This window comes from Opisthocomus hoazin, chromosome 8, assembly GCF_030867145.1.
Source record: "Opisthocomus hoazin isolate bOpiHoa1 chromosome 8, bOpiHoa1.hap1, whole genome shotgun sequence".
In the NCBI taxonomy this organism is placed as follows: domain Eukaryota; kingdom Metazoa; phylum Chordata; class Aves; order Opisthocomiformes; family Opisthocomidae; genus Opisthocomus; species Opisthocomus hoazin.
Genome location: NC_134421.1, coordinates 66,184,887 through 66,210,504, shown reverse-complemented (window position 1 = coordinate 66,210,504; position 25,618 = coordinate 66,184,887). Strand labels below are relative to the sequence as shown.

The following is a 25,618-nucleotide window of genomic DNA, read 5'->3' as shown; positions in this document are numbered from 1 at the left end:
CTCGCCCCACCCCACCAGCGAGCGGGCTGGGGATGCACAAGAAACTGGGAGGGGACACAGCCGGGACAGCTGACCTGAACTGACCAAAGGGATATTCTGTACCATACGATGTCAGGCTCAGCACATAAAGCTGGGGGAAGGAAGGGGTGGACACTCAGAGTGATGCCGTTTGTCTTCCCCAGTAACCATTACGCGTGATGGAGCCCTGCTCTCCCGGAGATGGCTGAACACCTGCCTGCTGATGGGAAGCAGTGAATGAACTCCTTGTTTTGCTTTGCTTGCATGTGGGGCTTTTGCTTTACCTATTAAACTGTCTTTATCTCAAACCACGAGTTTTCTCACTTTTACCCTTCCAATTCTCCCCCCCACCCCGCTGGGGGGGAGTGAGCAAGCGACTGTGTGGTGCTGAGTTGCCAGCTGGGGTTAAACCAAGACAATATTTTACAAAAGGAGATCTTGGTACATGATATTCATTGTTCTGGACAAGAACTACCAGAAGAAACTTAAGGAATAAACATACATACTGCATCTTCATTAAGAGGTTTGTATACTGATGCCTTTTCAAAGAACACGTTATATGGCAAGCTCCTGCGTGCATGCACACAGACAGACACCTACAACCCCTATGTCCAGGAGCTCCAGTTGCAGCTTCTTGGTACTATTGTCACACTAATACCTACGTTTGCCTAACAAAGTTAGAAATGGGCAAATGAAATCCAGAAATCCTTAATCAAGTTAGGCAAGATCAATGCAGAATTAATAAAATTCTTTAAGACATGTCCACTCCTCCTTCACCACCTTAACATAAGAAAGCTTTAGGCTTCGTTACGTTAGACTACAGCGAGTCGTTCATTTCAGCTACTTACAGACATGGGTAATCTGGACTGGAATCTGCAAAGCTGCCACGGGGCTTGGTGCGCTGCCTGCGTTCTCCTCTAAGCGAGCCACTCGAATCTGCACGTGTTGAACGCCCGAACTGGAATTAGTGTTTGGTAATCCACTCCCAGGTTTGTTCTCCGAAAGCTGGTGCCCTGGATTGTTTTTTTGGTTCTCATGGAGTTGTTTAAGACCCTTTATCAGCACTGGGAGAAAGAATATTCATGCTAAGGCATGCTGAAGAAGCACATTTGAAATCTTGCATGTGAGATTAATCCAAGATGAAAAAAGTAACCAAAATCCTTCTGAATTTGGAACTTCATTTATACAGACAAATCAACTAGAAATTTAGCACATACATAAAACACATTTATAGTCAACTACTGGAGTGAATTTTATTTTCTCAAGGAACCTAGACATTTTAGGATGCTGGGAAGTAAAAAAGAAAAGCTCATAAAATTCTGGACCTCCCTGAAAACATGTATGGTATATCCCCAAGCTACAATCAAGTTCCAGTATTGCTAGTTGTGTAGTGCTGCTAGAAATAAACCCTCCACTCTTACAAAACATGGAAGCAGATTTGTTCAAGAGGTTGATAATGAGCAAAGCTAATCCTTAGGTGTCACTGGAAATGGGGACCAAGAAGGAATTAATCTCGCAGTGGCTATACTACAATTCTTCATCTATGCATGAAGCGGCCCACTGCTCCAATAACACTGCCCACTTTTCTTCTCTATGATCACTTTGGTCCCACTGAAGGAGTGGTTGACATATATAAGGTTACAAAAGTTGAGGGCTCTGCTTTTCTAGCATTCAATACAGAGAACTGCTTAAGTATCTCCCACTCTCGACCGCATGATATTTCACCTGGTGAAAGAGCATGGATCCTGTTGATGCAGTGGTGTATTTATAGGATGAATTATTTGATGCAACAACTGCCTATTAACATATGGTTTATACCACATTAAGCATAACAGGGCTACCCTCTCAATTGCAGCCTCCAGGCACGACTAATATATAACTACACTGATGACCACAGCAAAAGTGTCCATTAAATCACCCTTTTCATTATGACGTGACTGATTTTTTTTCCTCCCCCCAAGACAGAGAAAAGGAGGACTGAATGAAAGGTCACAGAGACTGAAATACCCTTTGGCTCAGGTGCTAGTTTCCCTGACCAAGAATGAGAGCTGTGAGAAACGTATTTAGGGAGTTCTATACTTCTGATTCCTCCCCTTTTCCTCACAGTGCAGCTCGTAGTAGATCTACCTTCTTTCTTCACCTAAGGTTCAGCACCTCACGCAGATTACATTTTAACATGGTAAGGTAACAGATCTAATCTGAGGCAATACTGTTAGGCTGCAGATACATATCCCTGTTGCACCTCCATACCAAAGATCATCATCTGGGATCTGACAGGTGAGCTGCTTAAATATACATGGTCTCACTTTAGCCAAAGTGAGGGGAGTTGTCAAAATCTAGTTTAGTTGTATACATCAGCTTGGCTTGTTTTGACTGAAACAATTAAGGATTGCTTGTAGGAGCAATTCAGCCAGCAGATCTAGAGGGTCAGTAACTTCCAGCAAAGGAGCAATGTTGCTCTTTGGCCAGCAATGCTTTAAGCAGACAACAAAATGCAGCCATGTTCCTTTGACATTTGTGAAAGCAGCTTTCAGAAGAGAAGTGTGCAAGTAGTACATTACCAGGGAATGAAACATCTTTGTGGTTTGCAATCTGTCTTTTAATGGTCCACCATTTACTCCGAAGCCACTGTGGTGAACGGACACTACTCCATCCTTCAGCTAGTAAATCCCAATTGATGTCATTTTCATCAGAAACTTCAAGTTCCGCTATCCTGGCAGGATACAGAAAATATTTACCTGTTAGAAACTACCCTCCAGACTGGAAGGGGTGTTGCACATCTCCGGTCTTGTCACACGTAACAGTGGCAAAATGGCATGCTAGTGAACAGTCCACCAGAGCTCATGAATCGACATAGGCTTCCAAGGCTCCACGCTGCCAGAGGTCAAGCAGAATCATAAACAACAGAAGATGGACTAGACCTGTTAGATGATCCAGTCCATCTCCTTGCCATGCAGGATTATTGTCCTTATTTGCACATACATTAGGAGTTTGATCAGATTATTGTGAAGCATTCCAAATGATGGTACTTGCATCTTTTCTCTTTGGAAAACCATTCCCCAAACACAACGCCCAGGCAGGAAATACTTTCTGAGATTCATTCTGAACTTTCACTTAATTAATTTCATGTTATGATATTTACTTCTGTTTTCTCCTAAATAACACTCATCCGTCCTTAACATAGAATTTTGCCTCCTCTCAGATGCTTCTTAGCCAAAGTAGATGAAGTCAAACAGTTCCTCATAAATCAATCCCATTAGGCTCTCCAGGTAAGGGACAGTGTTCACATGATTTTGGCAGATGCTATGCACACACTGGATGCTACCAGAATCTCTTTGAACACTATAAATATCTCTGAATTGCCTCCAGCTCATCTGTACCTGGAGCACATGAAAGAGATGTGAATAATGAGAGGGAAAAGATTTTTGTGGAAGTTAAGAAAAGTTCTCTTCACAAAGCAAGAAACTGCGGTGAATACTCTTGCTAGCTAAAAAAAAACCAAACAAAAAAAACCCAAACCAAAAAACCAACCAACCAAAAAAAAAAACACCCCAAACAAACAAACCAGAAAACAAAAAGGGAAAAAATAAAAAAGCTACTCAGAACAACCAAACCGCCCTGTAGGATGAATTAAGGATATCTGGACAGACCAAAGCAGATACCACTCGTACAGAAGTACTAATAATTATAACCAGATAACCAGCACATTCTGAAATGTGGAATCAGGTTTCTCATTTTGAGTTCAAGTCAAACAGCTTCAGTAAATTAGTAAATAGTGCTCTGTAAATAATGTTTAGATTCCCTGTAGGTCTTGGCTTTTTATTCCCACCCAAAACTATCAACCCATAAAAATCCACTGGCTAAAAAGCCTGAGTTAAAGGCATTCAAAATGGGAGAAGGACTGGAGAGAGCAAAAGATTTCCAAAGTTACTACCAGGTTGCCAGTTCAAATGTAGTCAAAGATGCTGATATCCAATCAGTGTTTGGTGGCCTACATGAAATTAATTTGCAGTCTCGGTTTAGTTCTTTGTAGACAAGACGTCCACATCACAGAAACCACCACCACACTTGACCCTTGTTGGTCATCTCAGCAGAGAGGCCAAGGACTGAACGGGCAGGGAGACTGAACTACCCTCCAGTTAAGGGTGAAAGCGCATTGGTGGGGCAACGTGTGGGAAGCTTGCACGGTCGCTGCCTGTGCTGTACCTTTTCTGTGGAATAAAGAAGACTTCAGTCTCCAGGGTTTTCAATCTGACACCTTTCACGAACACTAACATTCACTAAAAAAACAAAAAACAAAAAATACGTTCAATAATAAATCTCTGGGAACTGTACACACAGCAGTGATTTTTGGAGGGTTCTAGAGTTTTTAGTGTCTAAGAAACCAGCAAAAAGGACCCCAATGGAATCCTGCTAGCATCATCTATTATGAACCTCTGAAAGTAAATGAAATAACAAACCTCAAGATCAGATTTATTTCATCTTCCTTGGTCCACTCAGTGCCCCCACTTTGTTTCCAGTTGAGATAGTTGAGCCATTTAGAGCGGCATTGCTTTTCAGAGCGCGTCCCGACCCGTTCTGCTACGGCAGCCCATGATACACCTTGTGTGACAATGTCACCTGGTTCTGTGCTAGTTAGCTCATGCACTACTTCTGCTAGTCTTTTTTCTTCTTTCTCTGTCCACTTTCCTGAAAGAGAGAAAACCCCTCCAACTTAACTAACAGCAGATGCCGCCTGTTCTGATCTGTAACATGTCAACAGGCATTTATCTTCAGTGCCTAGCATCTTATTCCAGAGGCAAATATTGACTTGCGAAGATGTAACTGTTCTTGCTTGCTAAATATTTTTATTATATCCATTCTTGACTAACAAATGCATAATTCCATTGTTTTGCTGCCAAGTTTCTTTCTCTTCTCTTCCTCTGGCAGATGAACGAAGTCACACAGAACTTACCAAAATCCTGACCAAACCAAACTGGTGCAAGCTATCTGAATCATATCAGTTCAAGTAAAGTAACCATGCTATCATTTAGTATATGCTAATTACATGAGGTCTGGCTAATCTTCCCTTCTATTTGTATATACACACTATGAAATAAACAATACTTTACTCCCTAAGTGCATCTGTCTTAACTGACACCAAATACACAGTGTATGTTTATGAACATTAAACACAAAGGCAAGTACGTCTTAATCCACCTCAATAAAATATGCTCCAGTGGCATAAACATATGATGAATAATGGACAGCAAAAATAAACTGAGTGTTGGGGTGTTTAAGAAATGAAACTGGAGAAACCCATACCAAATACATCCTAACAAGGTCCCCAGATTTCACACTGTACGTTCCTCAGTTAGGGGTCACACGTCTCTGAGAACGCCGTTGACAAAGGCAAAGGTGACAGTTCTAACTAGAATATCCATTCCTGACACCAGCATTTACCTCACCTGTGTTGCAGGTATCTTTCATCAATCTACATCGATCTTTTACAGATGAAGCACTTCTCCCCAGTGCAGCTCCTATTGTGGCCCAATCGTTACCATGCTTTATTCTCAGCCTAAATAGAAACATGCTCGTTAGCACTACAGTTAAGAGATTACCAAAATATCAAATACGCATGAATAAGAACAGGATAAACATGCGCTTTACAGGCTTAAAGGCAGAATGGGGAGTCACTTGGATACTAGAGTATTAACAAATTTGCTGTGATAGAATCATAGAACAGTTTGTGTTGGAGGCGACCTTATAGATCATCTTGTTCCAAGCCTGCTGCCACTGGCAGGGACATCTTCCACCAGACCAGGCTGCTCAAAGCCCCGTCCAACCTGGCCTTGAACACCTCCAGGGAGGGGGCAGCCACAGCTTCTCTGGGCAACCTGTGCCAGGGCCTCACCAACTTCATCATAAACAATTTGTTCCTTGTATCCAGTCTAAATCTACCCTCTTTGAGTATAAAGCCATTACCCCATGTCCTATCACTACATGCTTACAGGCCCTTGTAAAAAGTCCCTCTCCAGCTTTCTTGCAGGCCCCTTCAGGCACTGGAAGGCTGCAATAAGATCTCTCCAGAGCCATGTCTTCTCCAGGCTGAACAGCCCCAACTCTCTCAGCCTTTCCTCATAGCAGAGGTGCTCCAGCCCTCGAACCATTTTTGTGGCCTCCTCTGGCCCCGCTCCAACAGCTCCAGGTCTGTCCTGTGCTGAGGGCTCCAGAGCTGGACAGAAGACTCCCAGTGGGGTCTCTCCAGAGCGGAGCAGAGGAGCAGAATCCCTTCCCTCAACATGCTGGCCACACTTCTTTCGATGCAGCCCAGGGTACGGTTGGTCTTCTGGGCTGCGAGTGAAAATGGCTGGGTCGTGTTAAGCTTCTGGTCAACCAACACCCCCAAGCCCTTCTCCTCAGGGCTGCTCTCAGTCCATTCTCCGCTCAGCCTGTGCTTGTGCTTGGGACTGCCCTGACCCATGTGCAGGACCTTGCGCTTGGCCATGTTGAACTTCGAGAGGTTTGCCCAGGCTTTGCACAAATCCAGCTAGATGACACTGATAATTGTTCTCTGTGTTTCTAGAGGCCTTTTAGTCCAGCTAAGCCACAGGATACTCACTTACAAAACGTTTAATATCTGTCTTGCAGGAAGGCTGTGAGGCTTCATTACTGTGTTAAACACAATATGCATGTTTAGAGCAACAGCCAACATCCATTCTACGCAAGTCACTCAAGGGTTTTCTCGTGGTATAGAGATCACTTGAGAAATCTAAATACTGCCTGATGAAAACCCAGGCACCCTACAATTTAAATTAGGCAAAACACTACATAATCATGTTCATAATTTTAACTACTATTTTCCTCCCACTCATGACAACAGGTTGCTTAACTTGTTGAGCCATGACTACTTTTAACACATCTGGAACCACAGGCACCTTGCGAATGACAGAAACCAGCTCAATTGATCCAAACATATCCATCAGCACAATGAAATATACTCCCTTCCTTCCTGCAGTCCAATACGGTTTCTTCAAAGTGCTCAACCCTGGAAAGCTGCAAGAGGAGATAAAAGTCTGCAGGCCCTCCTCCTTAACCTATCAGGTTCATAGTCACAATCAAACAGCCTTACTGACAATCTATGCATCTCTAACACTTCACTGGGGAGATCCTATCCTTGATCTGCCACTTTCTTTAGAAATAAGCTTTGCTCAGGTTTCATGAAGAAAGGGAATTTCTGTTTTTCACAAATGTAACTGCAAAAATCTGAAACATTACTCGTTACAACACAAGGCTTGCTTTAGAACTCTGTTGCCTATTGCTTACATCCTGAATACACACTAGAAAATATAAAACAATAATACAAATTTAGATTCATTTTTCAGATTAATTTAGTAATGACTGTTTTCCGATAGAGTTGGAACAGTCAAATTTACTTGTAACTCTTCAGAGACTTCATATAACAAAACCTGTAAAAACTACTCAAGCTTTTAAATATAAACAAGGCAGTGTGATCTCATTAATAAAGAGACTTACTCTTTAAGCTTTTGAATTTCCTCAGGAGTATACCTAAGCAAGGGGTAAATAAAATGACATTATTTTAAACAAAAAGCATACATCATAAATATTTTTACTAACCACAGAGTACACATTTAGTTACAAGAAGAGATTAAGGAATTTCAGCTGTAAGAAACAATCTGACTGAGTGCTTTGAAAGAATGTGAAGAACAAATGCCATTTTCCACATTAGTGCATTTCTAAGCTTATCTGGTCTTACATTCCTCTCATTTGCCTCATCCTCAGTGATCTTACTACTAAGGACAGAATCAGAATTTTGTGTATTGGTCTCTCGCATAAACAGCTATTTTTTTCCTTCCTGTCTCAGTTAACAATCACCATAAGGCTGCATTTCCACAAAAAAAACCAAACGTAATTGAGATGGTATTTTTAGTTTTCAGCTACCTCTAAAAACTAAAACCTAACATCCTTTTCAGCATTTCTGGATGGCACCACACCCACTGCTTTATGAACTGGTAAACTAAGGGCACAGGGATGAAGATCAACCAGCGCAAGGTAATAGGTTTAGAAAGAAGTCACATCTCAGCAGATCCATGCTTGTGCCAAAGTCTTCTAAGCACATCAGAATCCTCTCTGCACCTTTGCTTTGTTTTGTTTTTTTAAAGTTGTGGATACCACCGATTTAACACAACTACTGTCAAGGCTGATCCACCAGAATTCAGCAGAGGTGACTCATCATTAGGAAGAGCTAGGTCTGTTGGCAAGAATCTTCTGTATCTCATATAACATGTCAAACATCAAATATGTGACCCTACTCATACCAATAAAACCATGCAGCATTAGAGGTTTTCATACTTTCCAACATGGTTTCTGTCATCATACATGCGAAGAACTCTTCTATAGACAGCAAAGAGAGGCCGATTCAGACCCCAAGCTATTGTCCTGTAGAAATCTTTTCTTTCATCTTTTGACATTTCAAATATAATTTCAGTGGCATCTTTTATTCCACGTGCCTAGAAGAAAGCATTTAAAGACAAAACAAACCACAAACAACACACCTTAGATAAAGTCTCCTAGAAATCAAGAAGCAGAACTCATAAGAACTGAAGCCTCACATACTATTACACAACTTTCTATGTATCTCAGACTAGAGTCCAAACGTTAAACTGAGTATTTATGAATTAGCTACCTCAAATACAAACCCTTGAGCACTAGAGTTTTTTACACTGGAGTCCAGGTAGACACGGAAGCTCTAACTTTCATTCACATTTAGAAAAATCTGTTCAATGTATATTTTAAGATCAAAAATTGATGCGGCATTTAGAACGTCATGGAAAATATACTCTAGCAGAATTAGCCTGGGGTCATATGAGGGAAGGTTGTAAAACAGTGTAAATCAATTTATTACATAATTTTAGATATTCCTTATCTGAAAGCAAATTTTTTTCCAATTAAGCTATTCTCGTTCTGATGGAAACTCAAAGCAAATTTGATACAAAACTACTGGAGCTAAGTATAAAAGGAAAGCTTTAGTTTAACTTCAGCTTAAATTAAAAATCAATATATTTCAATTATTCCAAGCAGTACAAGAAAGCAGATAAATAGGAAAATATTTAAATCAAATGAGTAGCAGTAACTCAAAAAAGTTAGCTTAAAAAAGCCTCTCCAAATTTAAAGAATAATATTATCTATGAATGATTTCGCAGCAGAAATTCTAATACATGTGTGGGCAGGCACACATTTCTACCACTAATATCGAGGATTTTTATATCAATGAAGACTGAATTCTTTTTTGATCCACAAATGAAGGCTGGGGAACCTGTAATATCCAGGCTATATATTCTCAGCTGTAAGGGCTCAGCTCAGATAACTCTCAGCTGTAAGCCTACCACAAATATGACTTATGGGCAATTCCCACTGTCAGCATGTTAACCGCATGCCTATTCTTACACTGCAGTCTGACACCGATATATTAAGGGGAAGACAGCAGATACAGGCATCCTGTCAGTGTAGTAAACAAATACAGATATGTCATTAAAGAAGTCTGGAAGTTGTACTCAATGCTTTGTAAGAAAAATTATCTCTACTCCTAGTGAAATTTTCTTCCTTCATCTTCACCAAAGGTTTCATGAGTGATGTATATTCAGAGAAAGAGATTAGGCCACTTGAGCACCCTGACACGAAATTTTAAAATGGATTATATTCAGCACAAAAATTAAAAGCAGTGTTACATTCAATACTCTTAAATCCTGCACATAGATACAATTTTCTTATGTATTTCAAATGGGTAACGACAGTTTCTACTACAAACTGATCGGAACCACTTATTGCATATTCTGGGAAGTACTGAAGAAAGCTGGTTTCTAGCAGGAGCTGCATCACCATGCCAACTAGCAGATAACATACTCTAACACCTACCTTTAAATAACGTTCGATGTTACTCATCAAAATGTCAATTTCTTCCTTTGACCACATTCCTTGCTTCCACTTGTGGCCTGAAAACAGAAATGACAAACTAATTAGTGAAGCGAAAGTCAGCAAAACAACGACAATCAGAAAACACAACCTTAATTATTGCAATTAACAAAGAAAATGGAGTAGTAATTTTAGCTACTTAAACTAACTAGAACTAACTTTAAATAGATGTTATTTCAGAACTGATGAACAATCCTCAGTAACTGTCAAAAAATGTTTGAATAATGAGTCAGATCCCTCTTCAAAACCATCCATTTTTTTTTAAAACAGAACATGGATTCCTCTATGTGCTGTCAAGTCAGGTTTTCACGCTTTCTCTTCAGCCACAACTAGAAAATATCTGTTTTTAAACTGGCAGCTGAAATTCCATGCACTGAAATGATTCCAGAAGCTGGGACTTAAAAGTGACTCATATTACTTGAGGAACTGGCAACAAAGTGGAGTTCTCTTCTATGCCTCATCACGTCCCACCATGTGAGTAGTCCTACCTACTGCGAGTGTTTTTCACGAAGGTAAATGCTCTGCCTACTGTATTTGTACAAGCTGGTCCCCATCTCCAATTCCATAACCAATATAAGCATTCTGGCAATGCCCTTATTACCTTCAATGCCAGCTAAGCTTTAAAAGCAAAACCAGTCAACTTTATTCAGAGAGAAAATATCAAATCAGAGGTCTATCAATAAAATATTAAAATATTCCTCCCCTGAATTTACATATAGACTCCTCTTTTTTTTCCCCTCATGCTCTTACCATACTTAACAATCACTTATAATTAAGATTAAGAGGGTGACCCACTTTACATACTGGTGCATGCTGGCTACCTGTCCATCTCCGCTCAGAAAAATCAGGGGACTTCCTTCTTAGCTTGCTAATTACCAGAGCTGAGAGGCAGAACACACCAAAGAGACTGTTCACTTAAATCCAATTATAATGAAAAGTACAGGCATTATTACTAATTCCGTTGGAACTGATGAGAAAAAACTCTTCCCTTGTGCTTGATGGCTTCAATCTCTTCTCCCAAAGCTAGAGACAGAACAACGACTTCCTACTGTAGCTGCGATTCACACCTCTATCCAAGCATCTGAACGGACTTACAGGGACACTGCTACTCTTTACCTGGGATAACCTTTAATACCCAACTATTTTAGGAAAGGAAGTGTATTTTGCATTTCACATGTTTGCATATTCAGTACCAAGATTATCTTAACCTGCCCACAGGTCTTCAAAGAAAGCATTATCAGGTGGAGACTGCTATAAAATGACGACCTCAGGCAACACACGCCACACTCCCAGCTGCTGTAAAAGGACACACATACTGGGATTCCTCCACAGCTGATCTCTGTGACAAAACATGGGGACCACAAGAAAAGTTCAGCTAGTATGGATTCTCAAATATTTTTCTTGGCATATTTTATTGGAAATGTCTTCCTCACATTATTATCACTTAATTAGAATCACTGGATTTGGTGCCCTGATTCCTTCACAATCGTAAATGCCACTTGTGATACATGGTCATTTGATAGGCCTGTGAGACAGCTACAGATGCAGTAGGTTTCTAATGTAACAAGACACCCATCAAACATGAGGACACCAAGTTACATGAAAACAGTCATATCTCTGCCAACTCACCCGTACATACTCCTCCAGTCACAGCTGAGCATGTGCTGCTCCCGACCAAAGTCCTTTACCACTGGCTACTGAAAAGATCATCATCTCTGTGCTGCTTCTGACCCTAGAGCACAGCAACTGCAGCAACATGATTTCTCACTATTTCTACCCAGCTGCCTCGGTGCTGTGATGTAAAGAGACCTCTCTGCTGCCCCATCTCTGCCCCAGTCCTTGTACTGAACTCTGCATAGCTTTGAAACCCTATAAATCTAATCAACAAGAAGGACAGAGAAAACAGCGAGAAATTATTTATTGGCTGTTAGAAGCAATTGTTATTTCACACTCGGGTTCAGTGAGTGAAATGGTCATCGACAGACTTGCTCAGCTCCCTTTCTCTGAATTTTCCATATCCAACACCCAGGTTCTGCATGCCTCACCCACATTTTTCATTGACTCAGCAGTACACCCAGCTCTTTGGAGAACTCCTCACTGGGTAAGAGATCACTTGCTTCTGTGACAGAAAACCGTTACTTTTCTCCCTAAGTTTTCAAATAAAACAGGGGGTTGCTTTGGACTGACTGAAAGAGATTTTTTTTTTTTTTTCACTACAAAGAGGTAAGGTCAGGATAAGAAAAATAGCGGAGAGACTGAGGAAATTGGAAAGACAACATGCCTTCATTTCACACTAAGTTGTTTTTCTAGGTTTACAAAGGCACTTGCCCTGGAAAAAAGCCAACAAAAACCCCCCTCTGAAGTTCAGCAACTACTGCATGCGTGCGCAGGTACATTCTGAGAAGAAGGAATGCCAATGGGGTAGCAGTTTTAGGAGCAGCAGTGATTATTTCAGTAGATCCTCATCTACATAATCCCTATTCTTCCTGAAGCAACTCCATTCCAGAAACTGTTTAATATGAATCACAACACATCAGCCAGATTAATAAGCCCTACTTGGAGGAAGATGTATTAGCCTCAGCACAGACTCATTCTTCCCTGGTGTACCCTCCTCTGACTGCAGCTTTCCATCTCAAAGATGGTGAAGACTTCATGCATTAAATCTCTCAGTATGTTTAGAATCAGCCTTCTCAAATATGTTCACTAAAAACGCCAGACCAGAGATTACTTCGTGCCATCTGCACGTTTGGAGTAGCTTAACTTTTTATGGTGTGGGAGAATTGCATCTGAAACATCCTACCCTTATTTGTTAGAGAATCCTTGTCCTCTTTGGTTGTGAACCAGGCTTGACTAACGGCTGACACTTCTTCATTGCCCATTGGGGAGATTTCATCCAGCTGCTCATTCTGAAGAATCTTGAAAAGACCAATACGAAATCATCCAGTAAGATCTTCAGTTCTTTCTATCGCCTTGTATTTAACACAGAGGCATAAACTGAAGGAAAATGAAACCAGCACACCGAATTACCTTGCTGACTGCTCAGAAAGTGCCACTTTTTAGCTATGGCATTAAAAGTACATTCACCTTTCTTAAAAACACCTGAGTAACATTTAGCATCTTAACATACAGACGTTTTGAGAATTAATTAAATAACATTCTTCATCCTGTTTAATGTATAGTGAATAGCAAGAGTCTCACTGGCTTTGGTGGAGAGCGGACTACCTCCAATCTAGAACTTTTAAAAACAGTACACCCAGAATGAGAACTGTAGTAACTGTCAGGACTAGTGACAAGACAAAGCATATTCAGGCCTGTTATAAAGCTTAATTTATGGTCAGAAAATGACAGAAATAACAGATAAACTTGTCTTCTACGCAGATCACCACAGACCAAGTAATCATCAGCTGAGGGCTACACCTATTACTGTTTCCTGTATTACTCTCTGGGCAGGAAGTTACACTACAAATAACCTCTTTCATTAAAAAATGATTCGATTGTACTTTCACAGAGCAACATTTTACAAACAATATCCATGCTCAAATACATTAGTTTTATACTAAAAATAATCTCATTGATTAAATAAACCCTTTCTGATATTTGCTTCCCTTTTCATTTCAATTTAAAGACAAAGGTATATAAAATTGGTCATTTTTTAAGTTTTACTGTACCTGAATCTGAGTAACAGTTCCTTCATTAATCTCATCTTCAGCTACCTCAGTGGTAGCAGTCATGGTCACCTCAAAGCTCTGATCATTTTCTGAAACTTCAGAACGGATAAGTTAGTTGTATACCTTATTCCTGTAACATTTTTTATGGATGCCATAGGTTTTATAAATTGCTACCTTTGCACTGAGAATTTTAAAGAGGCCTTATTCAGTGCTTATTTGTTGACACAGTAATATCATCAAGACGATCACCAACTGCTCCTCTTCATAAAATTTAAACACGGGTTTTGGAACCTTCAGTTTTACACCTGACTATAACTTCAGACCTAATGTAAAACATGTAACTAAAAGGTGTTTGATTTGGTACAAATGTTCGGTACTGTATCAATGCTTCCTTTCCAGCCCTATCTTCAGTATTTTCCAATTACTGAAGGACAACGTTCAAACCTCTCGGCTGCACTATTTTTCCCCAGTTCTCCTTGAACTTCAACACAATAACACCTTTAGTCCTAAGGAGGTTCTACTAAGTTCCGTCAAATAAATAGTCATTCTAGGTATTGTAAATTGGTATTTAAACTTGCTAGATCTGGTTTTGCCTCCCTTTGGGAGATTTTACTGAACTATCTAACATTCAATCAACTTCCTTAAGACTAATTCAGTACTCAGCCTACCTTGTGTACAACGTCTCTCTGTACAACCTTAAAAAGACCATACATCTCAATATCACAAAATACGGAAATACTAACTATACTGTTTGATCATGAATAACACCCTAATCACTCTTTGCAGGAGGAGAGCATCTGGTTTGTTGCTCATTCACTTATCCTTCAACTTCTTCAATGCACCTCTGTCTGCAGTCCTCTATCTGTAAAGCAGGTTTGTTTTTCCAATATTGTGTAGGCAACAATTGCTGCAAAACCACCCAAGGCTCTGAGAACGAAAGATGATACCCGAGTATAGTAATAAAATTTGAAAATAAAACATGCAGAATACTCTAATATGATCCAAAAAGTCCACTTTTAACCTTTACAAACAGAAATATTTGCTACAAAAGTATGTAAAATTAAAAGAACTTACTTGGAACTGCAACAACAGAAATGCACGGAGTGGAATCATCCAGGCTTTGATCATCCTCTGATAAGCAAAGCCTCTTGTGTGGAGGTTCAGTGCTGTCTTCAGAGTCTACTTCATCAGTTTCTAACAACAAAAACATACACAGTTTGCTGTTGGTTAACAAAGCGGAGCTTTGGACCAAGTTCTGCTAGCAAAGTATACCAACACAAAAGCTAGAAGCAGTGTGATAGGTTGGTTTGGTGCTTTACGACTGCCCAGGAAGGTGGGATAAGTTATGGGCAGTAACAGTTCACAGGCTTTCCTCAAGAAACGTTTTCTGTGAGGTTTTCTTTGTAAATTCCACCCACAGTCCATTACACACAAACCCCTTAAGTCCACCGAAATCTGGGTACGTGCTTGGATCTGAGAACCCAACTCCACAGAAATAAATCAGAACAGCTACATCCTTGTTGGGCACACACACGCATAATTTTGTGATTGACACTTAATTTGACACTTCATCCTTCTTTAAACTGAAACAGAACAAACTGCAGCACAGCCTGAAGCTGAATCCAAGTAGCTCACAGAATATGGGGACTGGGAATTATGATGGCTGGATCAATGAGAAAAGAAGAAAAAATACTATGCAATACAATTCTATACCATTTTGAGGGCAATGAAGTATAAGGTTCCCTTCAGTGTCCTGAGTCAAAGTCACAGAGTTCACGGTTTCTACTGTCACTGTGTCAGACTCTTCTTCAACTGTGCTCATACTCAAACCTGAAAGAGCAACACACAGATTACTTTTCTTCAGTCAGACTGCCACCTGGACCACCATGCTGCTACCTTTATCTCAAATAACCAGCATAAACGCCTGCAGAGAATGACTGATGTCTGTTGTTTTACATGCACAATTCCATGGTTTAAAATATTCACCTGCCTTTACTTTTCCTGGATACTAATACATCACACAGGGTAAAATCCAATAGCTTCAAAACTACCTTTCCAGTTAAAAACAATACGCATACTCCCTGTTCAGGAGAATTTGCAATCTGCTACTATTTTTTTTTTAACACAAACCTAGGCTATCACTTTTTCAGCATTTCTAAATTCTCCACATTTGATGCTTTTCTGTCTTACTAATATTCATTCCACTGCTCATTTAGTAATTTTACTGTTATATAACCTAAAGCTAGTCAGGACTGAGAAATATTTTTGTAGTGTTATATTACTCACAGCTGCACTATTTAAAGGTTGCTAAGTTGCAAAGTTTTATTCTCCTTCCACACACAGAACTAATTTGTGAAGCGAGTATTTTTTCTGAGCAACAGAAAAATTGGCTGCAACAATCACCAATACAGAAAATTACTCAGAAAACAAGTTATCCAGGATAAGCAGTATACACTGAACCCAGTGAACTAGGGCAATAGTAAGCGCTTCTGATAATCTCATTAACCACTATAAAAGCACTGTGAAGGAACCCAAACCTTGTATGAATTTCAATTTAAACTAGCACTATTACTAATTTTGAAACAAACCAAAACAACCCGCCCAAAAAATTCTAACCCACCAAACATAAAGAAATGTAAGAAGCTAAATGAAATTACATCTAAAATATCCATAAACTTTGCAATGATCTCATCAGTTTTGAGCACCTAGGTTTGGTGATTGTCTTTGGCAGAGCTTTGTAAAAAGAAAATAGAATGTATTTCTCCCCGAAGTTCTCAGTCCTTTTTATGGTTTCTCGTATGTCAAAAACAGAAAAAAAAAATACTTGTAGCTTTTATCTTAAAGCCAAAATACTGTTATGACCAATTTTAATTTACGTTGTTAAAAAAATCACTGACAACAGCTTTAAAGCACCCCAACACATTACATGACAAAGCTTCCAGGTACCAGGCAAGGATACCCATATCTAAGTGGAATTTACAACCTGGATTTTAAATACTCTGTATAATGTTAACCATATTGCTTCAGCAGGAAATGATTTAATTTTTAAGCAGAAAACATGTTCTTTGGTATTGAAGATTCCCAAGAGCAGTGTTTCCTTGGAAGGATACTACTACTGCCAGTCTTTCAGTAAAATTACTTCTCACTTCTCAAGCTTGATGAAGATTTGGCACATCTTTAAGCACATGTAGCGACTGATTCCTAGAATGAAGTGATATCACCCTTTTGAAAGCATCAAAAATTTCAGCTACCACTGACATTTTACACCAGAGGGTTCTCAAATTTACTTTCATATCTACCATCAGCAGCAGCTCCTTGCCACATGCAAGTGTAGGAGGCAATAACTTCCTTGGGATTCATCTGCTTCTGAGTTTTATAGCTTCTGCTGTATCCTCTACTAGCAGTGATTTTTGCTGCATGGGCATAGTACTTATTTTAAAAGAGGCATCCTTAACTCTACCGCATGAAGAATGAAATCCAAAGTGTTACGGCTAAACTAGCAGACTATAACTTCTTCAACTCAGTTTTGAGTTATTCATTTAGCTTTTTGGGAGTGAAGAAATTCAGTAATTCTGCAGGGCCAAAAGAAGTTTCTCTTTTTCATGTTTACACACACTTTCTGCATAACTTTTACTACAGGGAATGCTGTAGCAAAAATTCCCAAAGTTACCTGAAATGCAATGGAGGATTATTCTTTCATTTTACATGAAGAGATAGTAATAACATTTTTCTATAATCAGCTGAAAGTACCTATTTTTCTTCTCACCACTATAAAGGCTTGGAAGACATGAGAGTTACTTCTATAAAACATGTTATTTCAGTCACGTACTTCAGCTAAAGCTGATCTAGAGGCAGTGGAAACTATAGCGTCATCCACAGCAGAAGATGCAGAAGGCCATTCCTTCATTTTATTGAAAGAACAGTAAAAACTGAACACGGAGATAGCAAAGCTGGGTGATTCTTTCATCAGTTACTCAGGACTTGCTGAGAATGAGAGAGTATGTTTATAGGATCAGAGTAATGAGGGTTGTCCATTTACATTCCCTCCCTTGCTGGCTTGCCATGTTAGAAAAGGATACAGCATGGACAGGGTCCGTACATCCAAACTTGGCACTTCCATTGAAGGTGGGGAGGAAGATACACCACGATCAATAGCTGCTACCCTAACTTCCACGCAGAGAGCGGAAACAGGACTGAACCGGCAATTGCTGAGGCACCACATCTAACAGCAGCACTGATTCTTCTCATCAAGTTAGGACGTCTACACTTGCCTGCTTGAGCTCCCAGGTACTCCTCACAGAGCACCAAAAACTGCACAGCACATTGTCCAGGGAACTGGGACTTCCTAAGCAGTACTCCTTAACGTATGTCCTCGACTGAGCAGGTTTTGCAATTTTTTGCCAATCCCTCAAGAACCGTTTATCCTAAGTGTAGGCTCTCCAGACAAAAAAAAAAAAAAAAAGTTCTGTGTTGGATACTTGAGATTTAGCATATCTAAAGTTTTCTATGTAAACGTAATAATCATAACCGAGCCTTGATAAAAACTTAATAAAAGCCAAATCCCTGAGCTGACTGGAAAAATTCCCACCAAATTTAATGTATATGGCCTTGGACCACAACTGAAAACTGACTGCAAAGAACACGAGGAGTCAAGTCAAAGTCAAATGCATATTTTGGGCATTATTTTTTATTCATTCAACAACACAAATACAAGAAAACTGATGGAAACAAACTTGTTCTTTCAAGATACATTTACACCAGGCCAGGAGTGCTAACCCGTGAAGACATGAATTCGTGACCGAAAAGGTGAGGAAAAAAAAATCTCGAGCAACTGCAGTGGTCCTTCTGTGTGAACCGGAAACAATCTCCAGATCTTACAGAAATCACTGCTTTACACTTAAACAATAACAGAACTACCACGTATGCTGAAGATTCATCAAATAAGACATATGATGGGACCACTTGGAGCTTACAACGAGCTCAGCAGAGAGAGCACACAGTGCTGCTGCAGGAGACAACGCCCTCCGATGCGGGCTTCTTTGACACTGGCTGCAGGGACACTGTATGCACTCACCCGATCTCCTTGATTTATCACAGCACGATACACTAAACAAAGCTATACCACCGCAGAGGTCTTTTAGGATGTGCCATGCAAATTCTGTTGGATACAGACACCTGCAAATCCACTACAGGTCCACTCTTGAAAAAGTTAAATACAAAGTCAACGACAGCCAATGCTTCTTAATCAGTGTGAATTACGACATGAGTAGTCTCATCATCTCCAAAATATCACCTTCTTTTCATAACTTCACTAAGTATGCTTTTGAAAATGCATTCCTTTCTATTTAAAACAAAAAGTTTGCTTTAATTTTAAATGCATGACCCAAGACTTTTCTTTAATCCATGATTCAAACACACTCTTTACAGAGATACCAAACTCCCACCAATATTTTATGTTCTGAAAGACGGTGTTAGCTTGAGGGGGAAGGGAACACTGTCGGATGCACACACACCAACAGTGTGGATGCATACTACGAAATGCAGTGAACATAGCAGAATCTTGCATTTCTAAGATAGCACCTTAGAAACCAGCACAAATTTAATAAGCATTTTTTGCCTTGTTAGATTTTTGGGCGTATTTAGCAAACCCAACATTTTTAAGAGTTGCATTACAATTTTGAACAGGTTTCCACATGCAACCAAACAGATAGGAAAATAGTTTGCCTACAAGAATCATTTATTACAGAATTCCAATCAAAATTCCTGTAATTCTAAATAATCTTCCTCAGGCAGATGGGCTCAATTATTCTGTGGGCTGTAAAAATTAAGCACTTCTAAGAAATAGTATATTTATCCTTGCAGACAGAATTCTGTCATTATGCCTAGTTACTAACTGAATATTATGTCTACTCTTCTGTGGATTGTTGCAAATCTTTAAAAATTTCTACATGAAATTGTATTAAAGGCTGTGTTATCTGCACTGGCAAAAAGCACATTTCACTAAATCTTGTAAGAAGCAAAAACTGAAGTTTGTTATGGGAGGCTTCTGGACTTTGAGGCATTTAACTGGAACAGTCACACAGGATGCACTGGGATTTCAACGCATTCATTCAAGAGTAACACAAAGGAAACAAAGGCATTACAGGATCCCATATACCTCATATTTAAGGAAGCCTCAATGTTTAAATGCATTCCATACCATGGCTCTTATGTAGTCAATACTTACAATACATAACCAGGAATTTTTACTATTCAACTAGTGCCAATTCTCTTATGCTATTACTCAACAAAAAAACCTTTTCTCCACACCAAATGGCTTCCACTCAAAGCTAAAAATCCACACACAGAAGTTGCCTTTCACAGGTGCAACAACAGACACAAGAGGGGACCGAACCAGACAGATATCAAACAGAAGTACCCAAAGACCTAAGTTTGAGACACACGAAGATTTATTAAACTGTATCAGCATGAGATTACAGTCCTTTAGGTTCTACTCATCAGCGGTATTTAGAAAAGTGGGCCACCATAGAAATGGAATATACAAGAGACACAATGGGACAAACTGTTCTCATTTGCATCGATCCAAATCTGGCAGAGCTCCATGAGTTTTAGACTATCCATTGGTATTTTAATAAAACGCACTGAGCTTTAAATGACACACAAAGAGGGGAAAAAAGCTAAGTCCTAGCCCTTTCAAAGAAAAAACACATAAAGTTATTTTCTTTTTCAGTAATAGAAAATGGCTCTCAGGCACAAGGTTATGACTATGGATATAAACCTTGTGAAGTATGATACCCACTAAAATAAATACTCTTTTTCTTTCATGCAAATCCAGTTTCATTCTAAGCATTCCAGTAACTTCACCTTTATAAACAACAGGCAGAAATTCAGCATGCAATAAAACATGAAAAATTCATTGTTATCTTAACAGTACAAGCGTAAGATTGATAAGCAAAGCCACAGCTCTGCTGCTTTCTGATGGACAGATGAGCAGAGAATTAATGCCCATAAATAAGGGACTACTAGACAATGTAAAATACAGTGCAGATGTATGGAGGTCTTTGTCTCTTCTACACCCACCTTTCATAATTTTATTGGTTAAGCCAAAAATCAATATTGTCAGGCATTCTATTTATGGAGTTTTAATTAGGGTTCAAGTCTTCTTGGTTAGTCACAAAACATCATCTAGTAAGTATCCGCTATCATCTGGAAAACAAGCATGAAGTTGTTGCCATTACTATATTCATACAGATTGATGGAAATCAGAATTTGAATGAGCTGTGTCCACCTAATCGTAAAGCCTCATCTCCTGGTTTTGCAAGGGGATTTTAACTACGCTGTCAGGGAGCCAACTTACATCTATGGCCGAAGCAGCGCCGGGAAACAACAAGCATTTTCTAGATTACTTCAACACATAACTTACAATGACCAGGTGGGGCTGAACAAAGGTAACTCTTTGTGAATAAATACATACAAATGCCATCTGTCAACTAAAGAGGTAGCTAGTAGAAGTGCAACATGCTTCACTGTGCCCAAGCGCACAATCAAGAATAGAGACCTTAAAAAGAAAAAAAAAGGGGGGGGGAAGGGCTTGTCCAACTGTAATCCTTTATTTTGGCAAAACAGAGGGCCTAACTGTAGTGCAGAAAAGCCTGGAACCGCTTCTAGACGAAACCCTTCATTTTGGTAGAGTTACACATTTCAGACTCCACTTAAAGCCGCAAGCAACCTCAAATCACAACTCTTGCTGGAAAAAAGAAAAAATTACGAAACGAAACAGGTAAAAGCCACAAGCTTAGGATACCCCAACCGCAGATCCAGCGAGGGGAAATCGGGAGATTTAAATGCGGTCGTGCAGGTGGCCTTTTATTACAGAGACCAAGGTAAGGGGAAGGGAGTTTGAAACAGAAATAGCAGGAAAAAAAACCCCAACAATCCCAACCCCCCCGCACGCCGCGCTCCCAAGGGGCCGAGCCCTGGCAATTTCCCGGTTTTCCCCCATTTCGCCGCCCGTCCGTCCGTCCCTTTCCCGGCCTCTCTCCGCGCAGCGCTCCCGCCGCCCGGCAGCGCCCCGGGAAGACGGGGAACGCCGGGCCGGAGCCAGGCCCCGGGGGAGAACGGCGGCGGCGGGCAGCGGCCCTGCCCCAGCCTCGGGCACTGCCCCCGGGGCGGCGGCTCCGCGTCTCAGGGCCCGCCTCAGCCCCCCGCCGCCCCCCGGCCGCCAGCGCCGCCATTTGGTCCCGGGCCGCCGCCGCCATTTTCCCGTCGTCTCGGGGGGCGGCGGCGCTGGGCCAGACCGCCGCCAGCCCCGCTGCCAGCCCAACCCGGTCCGGCCCAGTCCGGCCGCGGCTGAGGAGCGGGGGCCGGACATGGCCGCCTTCCCCCTCCCGATCGCCTCGGCCCGCCCCGCTCCGCTGCCGCTGCCCGGCCGCTCCCGGCCCTGTCAGCCCGCAGGCCCCCGCGCACTTACTTCCTGTTTTGGGTCCGGGCACTTGAGAAACCAGGATGGAGACTCCCAAGTACCAGGATGGAGGCGCCGAGCGGCAGCGAGCGGCGCGGGGGGGAGGCGGAGGCAGCGGCGGGGCGAGGCGCAGGCAGCCCGCTGGCCCGCCGGAAGGGCGCCGCCGCCCGCCCGGCCCCTCGCTTCCGCCCCGCCGCGGCGCCACAAAGCGCACGGCGCGGGCTGGGCGGCGGCGGCGGCGCCACAAGGCGCACGGCGCTTTTCACTTCCCGGCGGCCGGGGAGCGGAAGGGCCCCTGCAGCCGGCTCTGAGGAGAAGTCGCGCTTTCTGCCCGCGGTCCCGTCATGGCTCGCTCCTCACTTCCCTCCTGCCGAACGACTTGGAGAAAAACAGTGGAGTATTAGCAAAAAGGAGCCTTAAAAACGAGAATAGGCGAGGCGCCTAGCGATGCGCGGCTTGTGGCGCTCGCTGCCTCACGGACTGGGTGCCCTCATCCTTGGCTAAAAACAACCACTCGCTGAGTGCCCTGGCAGACAGACCGGGCGGATGAGGGCAAGAGGGCTAGTGGCATCTCCTGCCCACAATTTTATGTGTGAAAACCTCATTACGCTTCTACCACAAAGCCCCTTTTTGGCTGCTTCCCCTGTGTGGTAGACCTCCAGCTGCATCCTCTTCCAAACCTTCACAGAACCACAGAATGGTGGGGGCTGGAAGGGACCTCTGTGGGTCATCTAGACCAACCCTCCTGCCGAAGCAGGATCACCCAGAGCAGGCTGCACAGGACCTTGTCCAGGCGGGTCTTCCATCTCCAGAGAAGGAGACTCCACAACCTCCCTGGGCAGCCAGTTCCAGGGCTCCATCACCCTCAGAGGGAAGAAGTTCTTCCTCATGTTCAGACAGAACTTCCTGTGCTTCATTTTGTGCCCATTGCCCCTTGTCCTGTCGCTGGGCACCACTGAGAAGAGTCTGGCCCCATCCTCTTGACACCCACCCTTAAGATATTTGTAGGCATTTCTAAGGTCCCCTCTCAGCCTTCTCCAGGCTGAACAAGCCCAGCTCCCTCAGTATTTCCTCCTAGGAGAGATGCTCCAGGCCCCTCATCATCCTTGTAGCCCTCCGCTGGACTCTCTCCAGCAGCTCCTCATCTTTCTTGAACTGGGGAGCCCAGAACTGGACACAGTACTCCAGATGGGGCCTCCCTAGGGCAGAGTAGAGGGTGAGGAGAACCTCCCTCGACCTGCTGGCCACACTCGATGCACCCCAGGATCCCATTAGCCTTCTTGGCAGCCAGGGCACACTGCTGGCTCATGGCCAACCTGTTGTCCACCAGCACACCCAGGTCCCTCTCCACAGAGCCACTTCCCAGCAGGTCAGCCCCGAATCTGTACTGGTGCATGGGGTTATTTCTTGGGAATTAAACCTTGGAAGCTTCAAAAATGTGCTCTTCTCCCCTATAAACAGCTTTTCTGCAAACCTTCCTCACAGGCTGTAGGCATCCAAGTCTGTTGGCCAGTCGGGATTCAGTTGTCCTAAACATCTGGTGCCTTTTAGTATCTTAAAACCCCAAAAGCACCGAAGATGCCTGCAGGGAACTGGTCAGCATGGCTGGGAGAGCCCTGTGCGCTTCTGAAGCAGCAGCTGGAGGGAGACAAGGGAGGACAGATGCCCCACTGCACCTAGGACATCTCAGAGGGGGCTAGATGGCTGTGGTTAGGCAACTGCATCTTCCACATAAGGTGTCGGGTCGCTCTGCTTGCCCTGAGCACGCTACAGCCTTGAGACACTGGGGCAAACAGGGTCCTGTCTGCATGGCTCTGCCCAGGGAGTTTCTGTGGAAGGGGCACAGCAAAACTCGGTATTCCAGATTAAAACATAGTAAGAAAAGATAAGGAATTGCACCTGTAAAACAAAAGCTTGTAGCTGAGGCGTGGAAACATAGGGGCTAAGAGTCAGAAGGAGGAGACAGGGCAGGGTAGGGAGGAGACATGGCACATAAAATCATGGTGGTGAAAGAATGGAGATGAAGTGCGTGGCTGGCACGAGAAGGTAGCTGGGGTAAGGAGCTGAAAGCAGGATTTATAGCATCCGTTTTGTTTGAAGCACACTTAAATTAACTCTGGTGTCTGTGTACTTGGCCTTTCTGGACATCAAACCTCAGGGATCTCAAGTTCCGTGTTTAGTAGTTGACTTCCAGGGAAAAGTTTGTTTTAAGTCCCCAGTGCCCTTAGACATTTGTTGGCCAAAGTAGAGGTACAATTCGCTTTTCTAGGGTTGCATAAAGCTGTTGGACTCACCAGCTCTTGCAGCTCCCTGACCATCTTCCCCAATTTTTACAGCAAATGAAGCACGGACCCTACTTTTGCCTTCTTTGAAATACATCTCTGGGGTCTTGGTTTGTTGTTTCATATCATTTTCAAGGTGGCTAAGAGCTTGCTTTAAAAGTAACAGGATATCACTTAGCTGAGCTGTACCAAAATGCATCATCGAGAGGCTGAGTTCAGACTGTACAGGAATAATGTGGACATTTCACATATGTCTTCACCACGTGAAAATTTCTAGAAAGACCTCCTCTAGTAAGCAGCAAACATGAAGAGGATGCCTTCCATACCATGCTTGTTTTCCCCATAGGTTATCCCCTAAGTTACGAGCTTCTTATTCTCTTTTTTTCTTATTTATCTGGATGTACGTTATGGAAAACAATATTTTAACTGCAAAATCTGTACCTGCTTTTACATAGTGGTGGTGTTCTAGTGAGATATGCTGAAGATAAACCACTGCTGCCAGATCATGCCGCAGCATTTTGTGGAATGGGGCATGGGGACCGTATGCCACCATCCTGTGTCTTAGTCACGGATTGGCAAGACTTCTGGGATTATGACCCCTGTATGTGCCCCATTCCCTGTTTGTGTAATGGAAATAATATCACTTTTCTCACAGATATACAATATAACCCCACTTGGGAACATTTACTTTATATCAAGTTCAAGGTATATGTAGAAAAAGCAATGACTGGAGTTCTCTGGTGTTTCATGAACAGAATGAAACCTTGCTCTGTAACAGACTCTTGTTCTGTGGAGCAAATGAGATTCATGCACCCTGTGTTGTCTGGTGTTAAGGGAGCAACAACACGCATGTGTATCTACTTAAACTGATGAAAGAATCAAGCGCAGAGTTTGTTATGGTCCTAACAATCCCTTTTTTAAAGTAGCCGTTAGGTTTTTTGGCCATCCATGCAGAGTTTTCTTCCAGAGGTCCTATGTTCCTGGTAGCCACGAGGTGTCTCTGCTGCTGTGTGCTCTGGACCCACCAGTTGCGTCCCAGGGCTGGAACTTTTCTCCCTTTGCTGCGGTGAAGTTAACGCTAAATTAGCATTGCTCTGTAGGTACAGTACGCTCACTCCTCATCAGGCATTAGGGGAAAAGTGAGACTGTGGCACTGCTTGATAAGAAGAAGCTGTGAGATGGAGGATCATCAACACGCTGATGACGCACCATGGTGC

General features: G+C 42.2%; 1 protein-coding gene across 7 annotated transcripts in view; it reads right to left on the bottom strand.

Moving 5' to 3' along the window:
* The window catches only part of DMTF1 (cyclin D binding myb like transcription factor 1), a 31,228-nt gene extending 8,956 nt beyond the window's left edge, over positions 1–22,272 (bottom strand). The window contains exons 1-13 of one of the 7 annotated variants that reach the window (XM_075427928.1): positions 22,129–22,200; positions 20,739–20,864; positions 15,372–15,488; positions 14,733–14,852; positions 13,659–13,753; positions 12,791–12,905; positions 9,934–10,010; positions 8,371–8,528; positions 7,534–7,566; positions 5,466–5,575; positions 4,479–4,707; positions 2,580–2,731; positions 867–1,082 (exon numbers count right to left, since the gene is read on the bottom strand). In XM_075427928.1, the coding sequence (XP_075284043.1) occupies positions 867–1,082; positions 2,580–2,731; positions 4,479–4,707; positions 5,466–5,575; positions 7,534–7,566; positions 8,371–8,528; positions 9,934–10,010; positions 12,791–12,905; positions 13,659–13,753; positions 14,733–14,852; positions 15,372–15,488; positions 20,739–20,745 (1,429 nt within the window). In that variant the 5' untranslated portion in view covers positions 20,746–20,864; positions 22,129–22,200. Of the gene's footprint in view, positions 1–866; positions 1,083–2,579; positions 2,732–4,478; positions 4,708–5,465; positions 5,576–7,533; positions 7,567–8,370; positions 8,529–9,933; positions 10,011–12,790; positions 12,906–13,658; positions 13,754–14,732; positions 14,853–15,371; positions 15,489–20,738; positions 21,809–22,128 lie in introns of those variants that run through there. The other 6 variants (XM_075427929.1, XM_075427930.1, XM_075427932.1 and 3 more) reach the window with 6 other exon arrangements.
* Positions 22,273–25,618: the final 3,346 nt, after the last annotated feature.